General features: G+C 46.9%; 1 protein-coding gene across 2 annotated transcripts in view; it reads right to left on the bottom strand.

Moving 5' to 3' along the window:
- Window positions 1-1,776: 1,776 nt before the first annotated feature.
- The window catches only part of LOC130363207 (epoxide hydrolase 1-like), a 58,021-nt gene continuing 42,948 nt past the window's right edge, over window positions 1,777-16,849 (bottom strand). For both annotated transcript variants that reach the window (XM_056568678.1, XM_056568679.1), the window contains exons 7-10: window positions 12,451-12,665; window positions 12,080-12,188; window positions 11,678-11,803; window positions 1,777-2,032 (exon numbers count right to left, since the gene is read on the bottom strand). In XM_056568678.1, coding sequence (XP_056424653.1) covers window positions 1,831-2,032; window positions 11,678-11,803; window positions 12,080-12,188; window positions 12,451-12,665 — 652 coding nt within the window. In that variant the 3' untranslated portion in view covers window positions 1,777-1,830. The remainder of the gene's footprint in view (window positions 2,033-11,677; window positions 11,804-12,079; window positions 12,189-12,450; window positions 12,666-16,849) is intronic.

Raw genomic sequence — 16,849 nt, 5'->3', positions numbered from 1 at the left:
GCAGTATTATATAGGCTGTATGTAGCAGTATTATGTAGGCTGTATGTAGCAGTATTATATAGGCTGTATGTAGCAGTATTATGTAGGCTGTATGTAGCAGTATTATATAGGCTGTATGTAGCGGTATTATATAGGCTGTATGTAGCAGTATTATGTGGGCTGTATGTAGCAGTATTATGTGGGCTGTATGTAGCGGTATTATATAGGCTGTATGTAGCGGTATTATGTAGGCTGTATGTAGCAGTATTATGTAGGCTGTATGTAGCAGTATTATATAGGCTGTATGTAGCGGTATTATGTGGGCTGTATGTAGCGGTATTATGTAGGCTGTATGTAGCAGTATTATATAGGCTGTATGTAGCAGTATTATGTAGGCTGTATGTAGCAGTATTATATAGGCTGTATGTAGCAGTATTATGTAGGCTGTATGTAGCAGTATTATGTAGGCTGTATGTAGCAGTATTATGTAGGCTGTATGTAGCAGTATTATGTAGGCTGGATGTAGCGGTATTATATAGGCTGTATGTAGCGGTATTATGTAGGCTGTATGTAGCAGTATTATATAGGCTGTATGTAGCGGTATTATATAGGCTGTATGTAGCGGTATTATGTAGGCTGTATGTAGCAGTATTATATAGGCTGTATGTAGCGGTATTATATAGGCTGTATGTAGCAGTATTATGTGGGCTGTATGTAGCAGTATTATGTGGGCTGTATGTAGCGGTATTATATAGGCTGTATGTAGCGGTATTATGTAGGCTGTATGTAGCAGTATTATGTAGGCTGTATGTAGCAGTATTATATAGGCTGTATGTAGCGGTATTATGTGGGCTGTATGTAGCGGTATTATGTAGGCTGTATGTAGCAGTATTATATAGGCTGTATGTAGCAGTATTATGTAGGCTGTATGTAGCAGTATTATATAGGCTGTATGTAGCAGTATTATGTAGGCTGTATGTAGCAGTATTATGTAGGCTGTATGTAGCAGTATTATGTAGGCTGTATGTAGCAGTATTATGTAGGCTGTATGTAGCAGTATTATGTAGGCTGTATGTAGCAGTATTATATAGGCTGTATGTAGCAGTATTATGTAGGCTGTATGTAGCAGTATTATGTAGGCTGTATGTAGCAGTATTATGTAGGCTGTATGTAGCAGTATTATGTAGGCTGTATGTAGCAGTATTATATAGGCTGTATGTAGCAGTATTATGTAGGCTGTATGTAGCAGTATTATGTAGGCTGTATGTAGCAGTATTATATAGGTTGTATGTAGCAGTATTATGTAGGCTGTATGTAGCAGTATTATGTAGGCTGTATGTAGCAGTATTATGTAGGCTGTATGTAGCAGTATTATATAGGCTGTACGTAGTAGTATTATATAGGTTGTATGTAGCAGTATTATATAGGCTGTATGTAGCAGTATTATGTAGGCTGTATGTAGCAGTATTATATAGTCTGTATGTAGCAGTATTATGTACATTGTATGTAGCAGTATTATATAGGCTGTATGTAGCAGTATTTTGTAGGCTGTATGTGGCCGTAATATGTAGGCTGTATGTAGCAGTATTATGTAGGCCGTATGTAGCTGTATTATATAGGCTGTATGTAGCAGTATTATGTAGGCCGTATGTAGCTGTATTATATAGGCTGTATTTAGCCTTATTATATAGGCTGTATGTGGCAGTATTTTGTAGGCTGTATGTTGCGGTAATATGTAGGCTGTATACGGAAGTATTATGCACATGTTCAGTGCAGGAATTAGCAGGACAGAAAATCTCAAATTACAAAATGTAACTTTATTAAGGACACAGAGGATGGGAGGAGGGGCCTTTATTTTTTTTCCACTTTAGACACAAAGTTCTGGATATCGCGCGCGAGAATTTCTGGCTCCTCAAATGCGGCAAAATGTCCTCCCCGCGGCATATAGGTGTAAGAGACGATGTTCTTGTATTTATCTTTAGCCAAAACCTGAGGGCAGTGAGACAACTCTGAGGGGAACGCAGCGATACCGGTGGGGACATAGACGGGGGTCCTAGAAGAAAGAGGAACAATACATGACCATACGTACAACTGATATAACCGGGGTATAAATATATATACAATGTATCCAGAAAGTATTCACCCCCGGTCACTATATACAATGTATCCAGAAAGTATTCACCCCCGGTCACTATATACAATGTATCCAGAAAGTATTCACCCCCAGTCACTATATACAATGTATCCAGAAAGTCTTCACCCCCGGTCACTATATACAATGTATCCAGAAAGTATTCACCCCCAGTCACTATATACAATGTATCCAGAAAGTATTCACCCCAGTCACTATATACAATGTATCCAGAAAGTCTTCACCCCCCCCCCCGTCACTATATACAATGTATCCAGAAAGTCTTCACCCCCGGTCACTATATACAATGTATCTAGAAAGTCTTCACCCCCCCCCCCCGGTCACTATATACAATGTATCCAGAAAGTCTTCACCCCCAGTCACTATATACAATGTATCCAGAAAGTCTTCACCCCCAGTCACTATATACAATGTATCCAGAAAGTATTCACCCCCGGTCACTATATACTGTCACGATGCCGGCTGGCAGGTAGTGGATCCTCTGTGCCAGAGAGGGATTGGCGTGGACCGTGCTAGAGGATCGGTTCTAAGTCACTACTGGTTTTCACCAGAGCCCGCCGCAAAGCGGGATGGTCTTGCTGCGGCGGTAGTGACCAGGTCGTATCCCCTAGCAACGGCTCAACCTCTCTGGCTGCTGAAGATAGGCGCGGTACAAGGGAGTAGACAGAAGCAAGGTCGGACGTAGCAGAAGGTCGGGGCAGGCAGCAAGGATCGTAGTCAGGGGCAACGGCAGAAGGTCTGGAATCACAGGCAAGGAACACACAAGGAACGCTTTCACTGGCACTAGGGCAACAAGATCCGGCGAGGGAGTGAAGGGGAAGTGAGGTGATATAGGGAAGTGCACAGGTGTAAACACTAATTGGAACCACTGCACCAATCAGCGGTGCAGTGGCCCTTTAAATCGCAAAGACCCGGCGCGCGCGCGCCCTAGGGAGCGGGGCCGCGCGCGCCGGGACAGAACTGACGGGGAGCGAGTAAGGTACGGGAGCCGGGGTGCGCATCGCGAGCGGGCGCTACCCGCATCGCGAATCGCATCCCGGCCGGAGGTGGTAACGCAGCGCCCCGGGTCCGTGGAACCGACCGGGGCGCTGCAGTGAGGGAAGTGTAGCGAGCGCTCCGGGGAGGAGCGGGGACCCGGAGCGCTCGGCGTAACAGTACCCCCCCCCTTGGGTCTCCCCCTCTTCTTGGGGCCTGAGAACCTGAGGATCAGACTTTTGTCCAGGATATTGTCCTCAGGTTCCCAGGACCTCTCTTCTGGACCACAACCCTCCCAATCCACTAAAAAAAAAGTTCTTCCCCTGACCTTTTTAGAGGCCAAAATCTCTTTGACAGAGAAGATGTCCGAGGAGCCGGAAACAGGAGTGGGAGGAACAGATTTAGGAGAAAAACGGTTGAGGATGAGAGGTTTAAGAAGAGAGACGTGAAAGGCATTAGGGATACGAAGAGAAGGAGGAAGAAGAAGTTTGTAAGAGACAGGATTAATTTGACACAAAACTTTAAAAGGACCAAGATAGCGTGGTCCCAACTTATAGCTCGGGACACGGAAACGGACATATTTAGCGGAGAGCCATACCTTGTCTCCAGGGGAAAAAATGGGAGGAGCTCTTCTTTTCTTATCTGCGAATCTCTTCATGCGAGAAGAAGCCTGTAAGAGAGAATTTTGGGTCTCTTTCCATATGGTGGAAAGATCACGAGAAATTTCATCCACAGCGGGCAGACCAGAGGGCAAGGGGGTAGGGAGGGGGGGAAGAGGGTGACGGCCGTACACCACGAAAAACGGAGATTTGGAGGAAGATTCAGAGATTCTGAAATTATACGAGAATTCGGCCCAAGGTAGAAGATCTGCCCAGTCATCCTGGCGGGAGGAAACAAAATGTCGTAAATAGTCACCCAAGATCTGGTTAATTCTCTCTACTTGTCCATTGGATTGAGGATGGTATGCAGAAGAAAAATTTAATTTAATCTTGAGTTGTTTACAGAGAGCCCTCCAGAATTTAGACACAAATTGGACGCCTCTATCCGAGACGATCTGTGTAGGCAACCCGTGAAGACGAAAAATGTGTACAAAAAATTGTTTAGCCAACTGAGGCGCTGAAGGAAGACCAGGAAGAGGGATGAAATGTGCCATTTTGGAGAATCGATCAACGACCACCCAAATAACAGTGTTGCCATGGGATGGGGGTAAGTCAGTAATAAAATCCATACCAATCAGAGACCAAGGTTGTTCGGGGACAGGTAGAGGATGAAGAAAACCAGCGGGCTTCTGGCGAGGAGTCTTATCCCGGGCACAGATAGTGCAGGCTCGCACAAAGTCCACCACATCAGTCTCTAGAGTCGGCCACCAATAGAAGCGAGAGATGAGTTGCACAGATTTCTTGATGCCCGCATGACCTGCGAGATGGGAGGAGTGACCCCATTTGAGGATCCCAAGGCGTTGGCGTGGAGAAACAAAGGTCTTTCCTGGAGGAGTTTGCCTGATGGAGGCTGGAGAAGTGGAAATCAGGCAGTCAGGAGGAATGATGTGTTGAGGAGAGAGTTCAATTTCAGAGGCATCTGAGGAACGAGAGAGAGCATCGGCCCTAATGTTTTTATCAGCAGGCCGAAAGTGAATTTCAAAATTAAATCGGGCAAAGAACAGAGACCACCTGGCCTGACGAGGATTCAGCCGTTGGGCAGACTGGAGGTAGGAGAGGTTCTTGTGATCGGTGTAAATAATAACTGGAAATCTTGATCCCTCCAGCAGATGCCTCCATTCCTCAAGTGCTAATTTAATGGCTAGAAGCTCTCGATCCCCGATGGAGTAGTTCCTCTCCGCCGGAGAGAAGGTCCTGGAAAAAAAACCACAAGTAACAGCATGCCCGGAAGAGTTTTTTTGTAGAAGGACAGCTCCAGCTCCCACTGAGGAGGCATCAACCTCCAATAGGAAGGGTTTAGATGGGTCAGGTCTGGAGAGCACGGGAGCCGAAGAAAAGGCAGACTTGAGTCGTTTAAAGGCGTCTTCCGCTTGAGGAGGCCAAGACTTGGGATCGGCATTTTTTTTTGTTAAAGCCACAATAGGAGCCACAATGGTAGAAAAATGTGGAATAAATTGCCTGTAATAATTGGCGAACCCCAAAAAACGTTGGATGGCACGGAGTCCGGAGGGGCGTGGCCAATCTAAGACGGCAGAGAGTTTATCTGGGTCCATTTGTAGTCCCTGGCCAGAGACCAAGTATCCTAGAAAAGGAAGAGATTGGCATTCAAACAGACATTTCTCTATTTTGGCATAGAGTTGATTATCACGAAGTCTCTGAAGAACCATACGGACATGCTGGCGGTGTTCTTCAAGATTGGCAGAAAAAATCAGGATATCGTCCAGATATACAACAACACAGGAGTATAGTAGATCACGAAAAATTTCATTAACAAAGTCTTGGAAGACGGCAGGGGCGTTGCATAGACCAAAGGGCATGACCAGATACTCAAAGTGTCCATCTCTGGTGTTAAATGCCGTTTTCCATTCATCCCCCTCTCTGATGCGGATGAGATTATAAGCACCTCTTAAGTCCAGTTTGGTAAAAATATGGGCACCTTGGAGACGATCAAAGAGTTCAGAGATGAGGGGTAGGGGGTAGCGGTTCTTAACCGTGATTTTATTAAGACCGCGGTAGTCAATGCAAGGACGTAGAGAGCCATCTTTTTTGGACACAAAGAAAAATCCGGCTCCGGCAGGAGAGGAGGATTTACGGATAAAGCCCTTTTTTAAATTTTCTTGGACGTATTCAGACATGGCAAGAGTCTCTGGGACGGACAGAGGATAGATTCTGCCCCGGGGTGGAGTAGTGCCCGGGAGGAGGTCAATGGGACAATCATAAGGCCTGTGAGGAGGTAGAGTCTCAGCTTGTTTTTTGCAAAAAACGTCCGCAAAGTCCATATAGGCCTTAGGGAGACCGGTTACATGAGGAAGCACAGGGACACGGCAAGGTTTACTGGGAACCGGTTTTAAGCAGTCCTTGGAACAAGAGGGCCCCCAACTCTTGATCTCCCCAGTGGACCAATCCAGGATTGGGGAATGGAGTTGAAGCCAGGGAAGTCCAAGAAGGATTTCAGAAGTGCAATTGGGGAGGACCAACAGTTCAATCCTCTCGTGATGAGATCCGATGCACATTAGAAGGGGCTCCGTGCGGAAACGTATAGTACAGTCCAATCTTTCATTGTTTACACAATTGATGTAGAGGGGTCTGGCGAGACTGGTCACCGGGATGTTGAACCTGTTGACGAGAGAGGCTAAGATGAAATTTCCTGCAGATCCAGAGTCCAAGAAGGCCACAGCAGAGAAGGAGAAGGCAGAGGCAGACATCCGCACAGGCACAGTAAGACGTGGAGAAGCAGAGTAGACATCAAGGACTGTCTCACCTTTGTGCGGAGTCAGCGGACGTCTTTCCAGGCGGGGAGGACGGATAGGACAATCCTTCAGGAAGTGTTCGGTACTAGCACAGTACAGGCAGAGATTCTCCATGCGGCGTCGTGTCCTCTCTTGGGGTGTCAGGCGAGACCGGTCGACCTGCATAGCCTCCACGGCGGGAGGCACAGGAACAGATTGCAGGGGACCAGAGGAGAGAGGAGCCGGGGAGAAGAAACGCCTCGTGCGAACAGAGTCCATATCCTGGCGGAGCTCCTGACGCCGTTCGGAAAAACGCATGTCAATGCGAGTGGCAAGATGGATGAGTTCATGTAGGTTAGCAGGGATTTCTCGTGCGGCCAGAACATCTTTAATGTTGCTGGATAGGCCTTTTTTAAAGGTCGCGCAGAGTGCCTCATTATTCCAGGATAATTCTGAAGCAAGGGTACGGAACTGTACGGCATACTCGCCAACGGAAGAATTACCCTGGACCAGGTTCAACAGGGCAGTCTCAGCAGAAGAGGCTCGGGCAGGTTCCTCAAAGACACTTCGAATTTCCGAGAAGAAGGAGTGTACAGAGGCAGTGACGGGGTCATTGCGGTCCCAGAGCGGTGTGGCCCAAGCCAGGGCTTTTCCAGACAGCAGGCTGACTACGAAAGCCACCTTAGACCTTTCAGTGGGGAACTGGTCCGACATCATCTCCAAGTGTAATGAACATTGGGAAAGAAAGCCACGGCAAAACTTAGAGTCCCCATCAAATTTATCCGGCAAGGATAGTCGTATTCCAGAAGCGGCCACTCGCTGCGGAGGAGGTACAGGAGCTGGCGGAGGAGATGATTGCTGGAGCTGTGGTAGTAACTGTTGTAGCATAACAGTCAGTTGAGACAGCTGTTGGCCTTGTTGCGCAATCTGTTGTGACTGCTGGGCGACCACCGTGGTGAGGTCAGCGACAACTGGCAGAGGAACTTCAGCGGGATCCATGGCCGGATCTACTGTCACGATGCCGGCTGGCAGGTAGTGGATCCTCTGTGCCAGAGAGGGATTGGCGTGGACCGTGCTAGAGGATCGGTTCTAAGTCACTACTGGTTTTCACCAGAGCCCGCCGCAAAGCGGGATGGTCTTGCTGCGGCGGTAGTGACCAGGTCGTATCCCCTAGCAACGGCTCAACCTCTCTGGCTGCTGAAGATAGGCGCGGTACAAGGGAGTAGACAGAAGCAAGGTCGGACGTAGCAGAAGGTCGGGGCAGGCAGCAAGGATCGTAGTCAGGGGCAACGGCAGAAGGTCTGGAATCACAGGCAAGGAACACACAAGGAACGCTTTCACTGGCACTAGGGCAACAAGATCCGGCGAGGGAGTGAAGGGGAAGTGAGGTGATATAGGGAAGTGCACAGGTGTAAACACTAATTGGAACCACTGCACCAATCAGCGGTGCAGTGGCCCTTTAAATCGCAAAGACCCGGCGCGCGCGCGCCCTAGGGAGCGGGGCCGCGCGCGCCGGGACAGAACTGACGGGGAGCGAGTAAGGTACGGGAGCCGGGGTGCGCATCGCGAGCGGGCGCTACCCGCATCGCGAATCGCATCCCGGCCGGAGGTGGTAACGCAGCGCCCCGGGTCCGTGGAACCGACCGGGGCGCTGCAGTGAGGGAAGTGTAGCGAGCGCTCCGGGGAGGAGCGGGGACCCGGAGCGCTCGGCGTAACATATACAATGTATCCGGAAAGTCTCCCCCCCCCCCCCCCCCCCCGGTCACTATATACAAAGTTTCCAGAAAGTCTTCACCCCCATTCACTATATACAGTGGGGATCAAAAGTTTGGGCACCCCAGGTAAAAATTTGTATTAATGTACATAAAGAAGCCAAAGAAAGATGGAAAAATCTCCAAAAGGCATCGAATTACAGATTAGACATTCTTATAATATGTCACCAAAAGTTACATTTTATTTCCATCATTTACACTTTCAAAATAACAGAAATAAAAATAGCGTCTGCAAAAGTTTGGGCACCCTACAGAGTTAATATCTTGTACTGCCCCCTTTGGCAAGTATCACAGCTTGTAAATGCTTTTTGTAGCCAGCAAAGAGTCTTTCAGTTCTTGTTTGAGGTATCTTTGCCCATTCTTCCTTACAAAAGTCTTCCAGTTCTTTGAGATTTTTGGGCTGTCTGTCACGCACTGCTCTTTTAAGATTTATCCATAGATTTTCAATTATGTCGAGGTCAGGAGATTGTGAAGGCCATGGCAAAACCTTGATGCAATCCCCCGTGGATTTCGAGGTGTGTTTAGGATCATTATCCATTTGTAGAAGCCATCCTCTCTTTAACTTCAGCTTTTTCACAGATGGCATCAAGTTAGCATCCAAAATTTGCTGAAATTTTATTAAATCCATTTTCCCTTCTACTCGTGAGATGTTCCCTGTGCCACTGGCTGCAATACAACCCCAAAGCATGATTGATCCACCCCCATGCTTAACAGTTGGACAGAGGTTCTTTTTATTAAATTCTGTTCCCCTTCTTCATTTTGGCCAAAAAGTTCAATTTTAACCTCATCGGTCCACAGAACTTGTTTCCAAAATGCATCAGGCTTTTCTATATGTTCATTTGCCAAGTTCAAACGCTGATTTTTGTAGTGAGGACGTAGAAGAGGTTTTCTTCTGATGACTCTTCCATGAAGACCATATTTGTACAAGTATCTCTTTATAGTGGAATAGTGTAACCACAACTCCAGTGTCTGCCAGATCTTTCTGGAGGGATTGTGCAGTCAAACGTGGGTTTTGAATTGTTTTTCTTACAATCCTGCGAGCTGTTCTGTCTGATATTTTTCTTGGTCTTCCAGATCTTGCTTTAACTTCCACTGTTCCTGATGACTGCCATTTCTTAATTACATTCCGAACAGAGGATATTGACATCTGAAAACGTTTTGCTATCTTCTTATAGCCTTCTCCAGCTTTGTGAGTGTCAACTATTTTCAGTTTCAGATTTCTAGACAACTGCTTAGAAGAACCCATGGTGCTGATTGTTGGGGCAAGGTCAGATGAGTCTGGGCATTTAAAACCTTTGAGATTGACATCACCTGGTCTTCCCAGATAATGATTGAGAACAATCCATGACACTGGCAGGTCTCAGCTTTGCAAATGGGGCAGTGCATGCTATAAATTCTGCAGGGTGCCCAAACTTTTGCAGACGCCATTTTTTAGTTTTCTGTTATTTTGAAAGTGTAAATGATGGAAATAAAATGTAACTTTTGGTGACATATTATAAGAATGACTAATCTGTAATTTGATGCCTTTTGGAGATTTTTCCATCTTTCCTTGGCTTCTTTATGCACATTAATACAAATTTTTACCTGGGGTGCCCAAACTTTATCCCCACTGTACAATGTATCCAGAAAGTTTTCACCCCCGGTCACTATATACAATGTATCCAGAAAGTTTTCACCCCCGGTCACTATATACAATGTATCCAGAAAGTCTTCATCCCCCCGGTCACTATATACAATGTATCCAGAAAGTCTTCATCCCCGGTCACTATATACAATGTATCCAGAAAGTCTTCACCCTCGGTCACTATATACAATGTATCCAGAAAGTCTTCACCCCCGGTCACTATATACAATGTATCCAGAAAGTCTTCACCCCGGTCACTATATACAATGTATCCAGAAAGTCTTCACCCCCGGTCACTATATACAATGTATCCAGAAAGTCTTCACCCCCGGTCACTATATACAATGTATCCAGAAAGTCTTCACCCCCGGTCACTATATACAATGTATCCAGAAAGTCTTCAACCCCGGTCACTATATACAATGTATCCAGAAAGTCTTCACCCCCGGTCACTATATACAATGTATCCAGAAAGTCTTCACCCCCAGTCACTATATACAATGTATCCAGAAAGTCTTCACCCCCAGTCACTATATACAATGTATCCAGAAAGTCTTCACCCCCAGTCACTATATACAATGTATCCAGAAAGTCTTCACCCCCCCCCCCCCCGTCACTATATACAATGTATCCAGAAAGTCTTCATCCCCCCGGTCACTATATACAATGTATCCAGAAAGTCTTCATCCCCCCCCGGTCACTATATACAATGTATCCAGAAAGTCTTCATCCCCCCCCCCCGGTCACTATATACAATGTATCCAGAAAGTCTTCATCCCCCCCCCCCCCCCGGTCACTATATACAATGTATCCAGAAAGTCTTCATCCCCCCGGTCACTATATACAATGTATCCAGAAAGTCTTCATCCCCCGGTCACTATATACAATGTATCCAGAAAGTCTTCATCCCCGGTCACTATATACAATGTATCCAGAAAGTCTTCACCCCCGGTCACTATATACAATGTATCCAGAAAGTCTTCACCCCCCCGTCACTATATACAATGTATCCAAAAAGTCTTCACCCCCGGTCACTATATACAATGTATCCAGAAAGTCTTCACCCACGGTCACTATATACAATGTATTCAGAAAGTCTTCACCCCCGGTCACTATATACAATGTATTCAGAAAGTCTTCCCCCCGGTCACTATATACAATGTATCCAGAAAGTCTTCACCTCCGATCACTATATACAATGTATCCAGAAAGTCTTCATCCCCGGTCACTATATACAATGTATCCAGAAAGTCTTCACCCCCGGTCACTATATACAATGTATCCAGAAAGTCTTCACCCCCGGTCACTATATACAATGTATCCAGAAAGTCTTCACCCCCGGTCACTATATACAATGTATACAGAAAGTCTTCATCCCCGGTCACTATATACAATGTATCCAGAAAGTCTTCATCCCCGGTCACTATATACAATGTATACAGAAAGTCTTCATCCCCGGTCACTATATACAATGTATCCAGAAAGTCTTCACCCCCGGTCACTATATACAATGTATCCAGAAAGTCTTCACCCCCCGGTCCCTATATACACAATGTATCCAGAAAGTCTTCACCCCCGATCACTATATACAATGTATCCAGAAAGTATTTTATTGAATGTCTTCCTTCTCAATAAATGAGTAAAAATTTGTTACATTCTGTGATCTCTTTGTCATTATGGGATATGGAGAGCGGAATTATGGGAAATACAAGAAGGAACAGAGCCCGATGTGATCTTTTTGGATACATTGTATATCGGTGACTTTATCATCCCCTCTGACATCTTACGTTACTGCTGCAGAACTCTGGAATTCTCGGGACAGATTCTCCTTGTAGAACCTCATAGAAGATGTAATGGATCCCGTGACCCAGTAGATCATCACGTTATTGAGTAGATCGTCCATGGTGAATTTCCTGTGATAGATGACAGAGCGGTCAGTATTCAGTCTGCCCTTACTCTGTATAACACAAGACTCATTCCCTTTACTAGTGAGGAGGTAAAATTCTGTTTTTCAGCAAGCTGTAAAGGGAGATTGCGCTCTAGGCATTTTTGTGCTGACATCTAGTGGTCAATATGAAACTGCATCATGTCATTCTCCTATGTTTGGTAAAACACTTGTGCCAAAACATTATGTCCTATCCCCTTCTAATATGTGTAAGGAGGGTTCTTGTGCCCCCCCTGGGTCTGACCTCTGCAGGCCTCCATCCTCCAGTTGTCTGTAGTCTGGATTTGTCCATGTAGAGAACTTCTCCAGAATGTAGGCAGCGAGACCAGCAGGGGAGTCATTGAGAGCGGAGCCTGGAAAGAGAAGACATCAGCCGGTCATATGGGGTAGACAAGATGTCTCCTCACAGTCATAGCTAAAGGGGTCTCCAACCTGTGGCTCTTACAGCATAGGCAGCTAGAAGTGTAGTTCTGAAACCATTGGAAAGTCACAGGTTGGAGACCACTGACTTAAAGGGGTCCTCTATATAATGTGACATGACTGACAGCTGTATAACAGGACCGGGAGGAGATCCCTGCAATCTTTATCATCTCTTCAGTTCTCAGGACTCCTTACCAACAGTATCTGGTTTCGTAGCCTGAATATGGAGGTATCCCGACTCCCGCACCAAAGCGTACACCGACTTCTCTAAGTACGGGAAGAAACGTTTGACGTCTTCTCTTGTGAAACCGACCAGCCAAGGCAGGTGACGGCCAAGAAGTACAGACAGCAGCATCCGGAGCCCTGCACTATTTATAAAAACCATGTTGAGGTGGAGACCCTTTACCGACCTGGGAAGAGAGAAGAAAGAATAAGACAATGCAGTGATGTAAGGCTGCGCACACACAGTACAGATGTAAGGCTGCACACACAGTACAGATGTAAGGCTGCACACACAGTACAGATGTAAGGCTGCACACACACAGTACAGATGTAAGGCTGCACACACAGTACAGATGTAAGGCTGCACACACACACACACAGTACAGATGTAAGGCTGCACACACAGTACAGATGTAAGGCTGCACACACAGTACAGATGTAAGGCTGCACACACAGTACAGATGTAAGGCTGCACACACACAGTACAGATGTAAGGCTGCACACACACACAGTACAGATGTAAGGCTGCACACACACAGTAGAGATGTAAGGCTGCACACACACACAGTACAGATGTAAGGCTGCACACACAGTACAGATGTAAGGCTGCACACACACAGTACAGATGTAAGGCTGCACACACACAGTACAGATGTAAGGCTGCACACACACAGTACAGATGTAAGGCTGCACACACACACAGTACAGATGTAAGGCTGCACACACACAGTACAGATGTAAGGCTGCACACACACAGTACAGATGTAAGGCTGCACACACACACAGTACAGATGTAAGGCTGCACACACACAGTACAGATGTAAGGCTGCACACACACAGTACAGATGTAAGGCTGCACACACAGTACAGATGTAAGGCTGCACACACAGTACAGATGTAAGGCTGCGCACACACAGTACAGATGTAAGGCTGCACACACACAGTACAGATGTAAGGCTGCACACACAGTACAGGTGTAAGGCTGCACACACACAGTACAGATGTAAGGCTGCACACACACAGTACAGATGTAAGGCTGGGCACACACACAGTACAGATGTAAGGCTGCACACACAGTACAGATGTAAGGCTGCACACACACAGTACAGATGTAAGGCTGCACACACAGTACAGATGTAAGGCTGCACACACAGTACAGATGTAAGGCTGCACACACAGTACAGATGTAAGGCTGCACACACACACAGTACAGATGTAAGGCTGCACACACAGTACAGATGTAAGGCTGCACACACACAGTACAGATGTAAGGCTGCACACACACACAGTACAGATGTAAGGCTGCACACACACACAGTACAGATGTAAGGCTGCACACACACAGTACAGATGTACGGCTGCACACACACAGTACAGATGTAAGGCTGCACACACACAGTACAGATGTACGGCTGCACACACACAGTACAGATGTAAGGCTGCACACACACAGTACAGATGTAAGGCTGCTCACACAGTACAGATGTAAGGCTGCACACACAGTACAGATGTAAGGCTGCACACACACACAGTACAGATGTAAGGCTGCTCACACAGTACAGATGTAAGGCTGCACACACAGTACAGATGTAAGGCTGCACACACACACAGTACAGATGTAAGGCTGCACACACAGTACAGATGTAAGGCTGCACACACACAGTACAGATGTAAGGCTGCACACACAGTACAGATGTAAGGCTGCACACACAGTACAGATGTAAGGCTGCACACACAGTACAGATGTAAGGCTGCACACACACACAGTACAGATGTAAGGCTGCACACACAGTACAGATGTAAGGCTGCACACACACAGTACAGATGTAAGGCTGCACACACACACAGTACAGATGTAAGGCTGCACACACACACAGTACAGATGTAAGGCTGCACACACACAGTACAGATGTAAGGCTGCACACACACACAGTACAGATGTAAGGCTGCACACACAGTACAGATGTAAGGCTGCGCACACACACAGTACAGATGTAAGGCTGGGCACACACACAGTACAGATGTAAGGCTGCGCACACACACAGTACAGATGTAAGGCTGCACACACACAGTACAGATGTAAGGCTGCGCACACACACAGTAGAGGTGTAAGGCTGCACACACACAGTACAGGTGTAAGGCTGCACACACACAGTACAGGTGTAAGGCTGCACACACACAGTACAGGTGTAAGGCTGCACACACACAGTACAGATGTAAGGCTGCACACACACAATACAGGTGTAAGGCTGCACACACACAGTATAGATGTAAGGCTGCACACACACAGTACAGATGTAAGGCTGCACACACACAATACAGGTGTAAGGCTGCACACACACAGTATAGATGTAAGGCTGCACACACACACAGTACAGATGTAAGGCTGCACACACAGTACAGATGTAAGGCTGCACACACAGTACAGATGTAAGGCTGCACACACACAGTACAGATGTAAGGCTGCACACACACACAGTACAGATGTAAAGCTGCACACACAGTACAGATGTAAGGCTGCACACACACAGTACAGATGTAAGGCTGCACACACACAGTACAGATGTAAGGCTGCACACACACAGTACAAATGTAAGGCTGCGCACACACAGTACAGATGTAAGGCTGCACACACAGTACAGATGTAAGGCTGCACACACACAGTACAGATGTAAGGCTGCACACACACAGTACAGATGTAAGGCTGCACACACACACAGTACAGATGTAAGGCTGCACACACACAGTACAGATGTAAGGCTGCACACACACAGTACAGATGTAAGGCTGTGCACACACACAGTACAGATGCAAGGCTGCACACATACACACACAGTACAGATGTAAGGCTGCACACATACACACACAGTACAGATGTAAGGCTGCACACACACACAGTACAGGTGTAAGGCTGCACACACACACACAGTACAGATGTAAGGCTGCACACACACACAGTACAGATGTAAGGCTGCACACACACAGTACAGATGTAAGGCTGCACACACAGTACAGATGTAAGGCTGGGCACACACACAGTACAGAGGTAGGGCTGCACACACACAGTACAGGTGTAAGGCTGGGCACACACACAGTACAGGTGTAAGGCTGGGCACACACAGTACAGATGTAAGGCTGCACACACAGTACAGATGTAAGGCTGCACACACACAGTACAGATGTAAGGCTGCACACACACACAGTACAGATGTAAAGCTGCACACACAGTACAGATGTAAGGCTGCACACACACAGTACAGATGTAAGGCTGCACACACACAGTACAGATGTAAGGCTGCACACACACAGTACAAATGTAAGGCTGCGCACACACAGTACAGATGTAAGGCTGCACACACAGTACAGATGTAAGGCTGCACACACAGTACAGATGTAAGGCTGCACACACACAGTACAGATGTAAGGCTGCACACACACACAGTACAGATGTAAGGCTGCACACACACAGTACAGATGTAAGGCTGCACACACACAGTACAGATGTAAGGCTGCACACACACACAGTACAGATGTAAGGCTGCACACACACAGTACAGATGTAAGGCTGCACACACACAGTACAGATGTAAGGCTGTGCACACACACAGTACAGATGCAAGGCTGCACACATACACACACAGTACAGATGTAAGGCTGCACACATACACACACAGTACAGATGTAAGGCTGCACACACACACAGTACAGATGTAAGGCTGCACACACACAGTACAGATGTAAGGCTGCACACACAGTACAGATGTAAGGCTGGGCACACACACAGTACAGATGTAGGGCTGCACACACACAGTACAGGTGTAAGGCTGGGCACACACACAGTACAGGTGTAAGGCTGGGCACACACACAGTACAGGTGTAAGGCTGCACACACAGTACAGGTGTAAGGCTGCGCACACACACAGTACAGATGTAAGGCTGCACACACAGTACAGATGTAAGGCTGCACACACACACACAGTACAGATGTAAGGCTGCACACACACAGTACAGATGTAAGGCTGCACACACAGTACAGATGTAAGGCTGCACACACACACACAGTACAGATGTAAGGCTGCACACACACAGTACAGATGTAAGGCTGCACACACAGTACAGATGTAAGGCTGCACACACACAGTACAGATGTAAGGCTGCACACACACAGTACAGATGTAAGGCTGCACACACACAGTACAGATGTAAGGCTGCGCACACACACAGTACAGATGTAAGGCTGCGCACACACACAGTACAGATGTAAGGCTGCGCACACACACAGTACAGATGTAAGGCTGCGCACACACACAGTACAGATGTAAGGCTGCACACACACAGTACAGATGTAAGGCTGCACACACACAGTACAGAT

This window comes from Hyla sarda, chromosome 3, assembly GCF_029499605.1.
Source record: "Hyla sarda isolate aHylSar1 chromosome 3, aHylSar1.hap1, whole genome shotgun sequence".
Classification (NCBI taxonomy): Eukaryota; Metazoa; Chordata; class Amphibia; order Anura; family Hylidae; genus Hyla; species Hyla sarda.
This window is presented reverse-complemented; position numbering and strand designations above follow the sequence as displayed.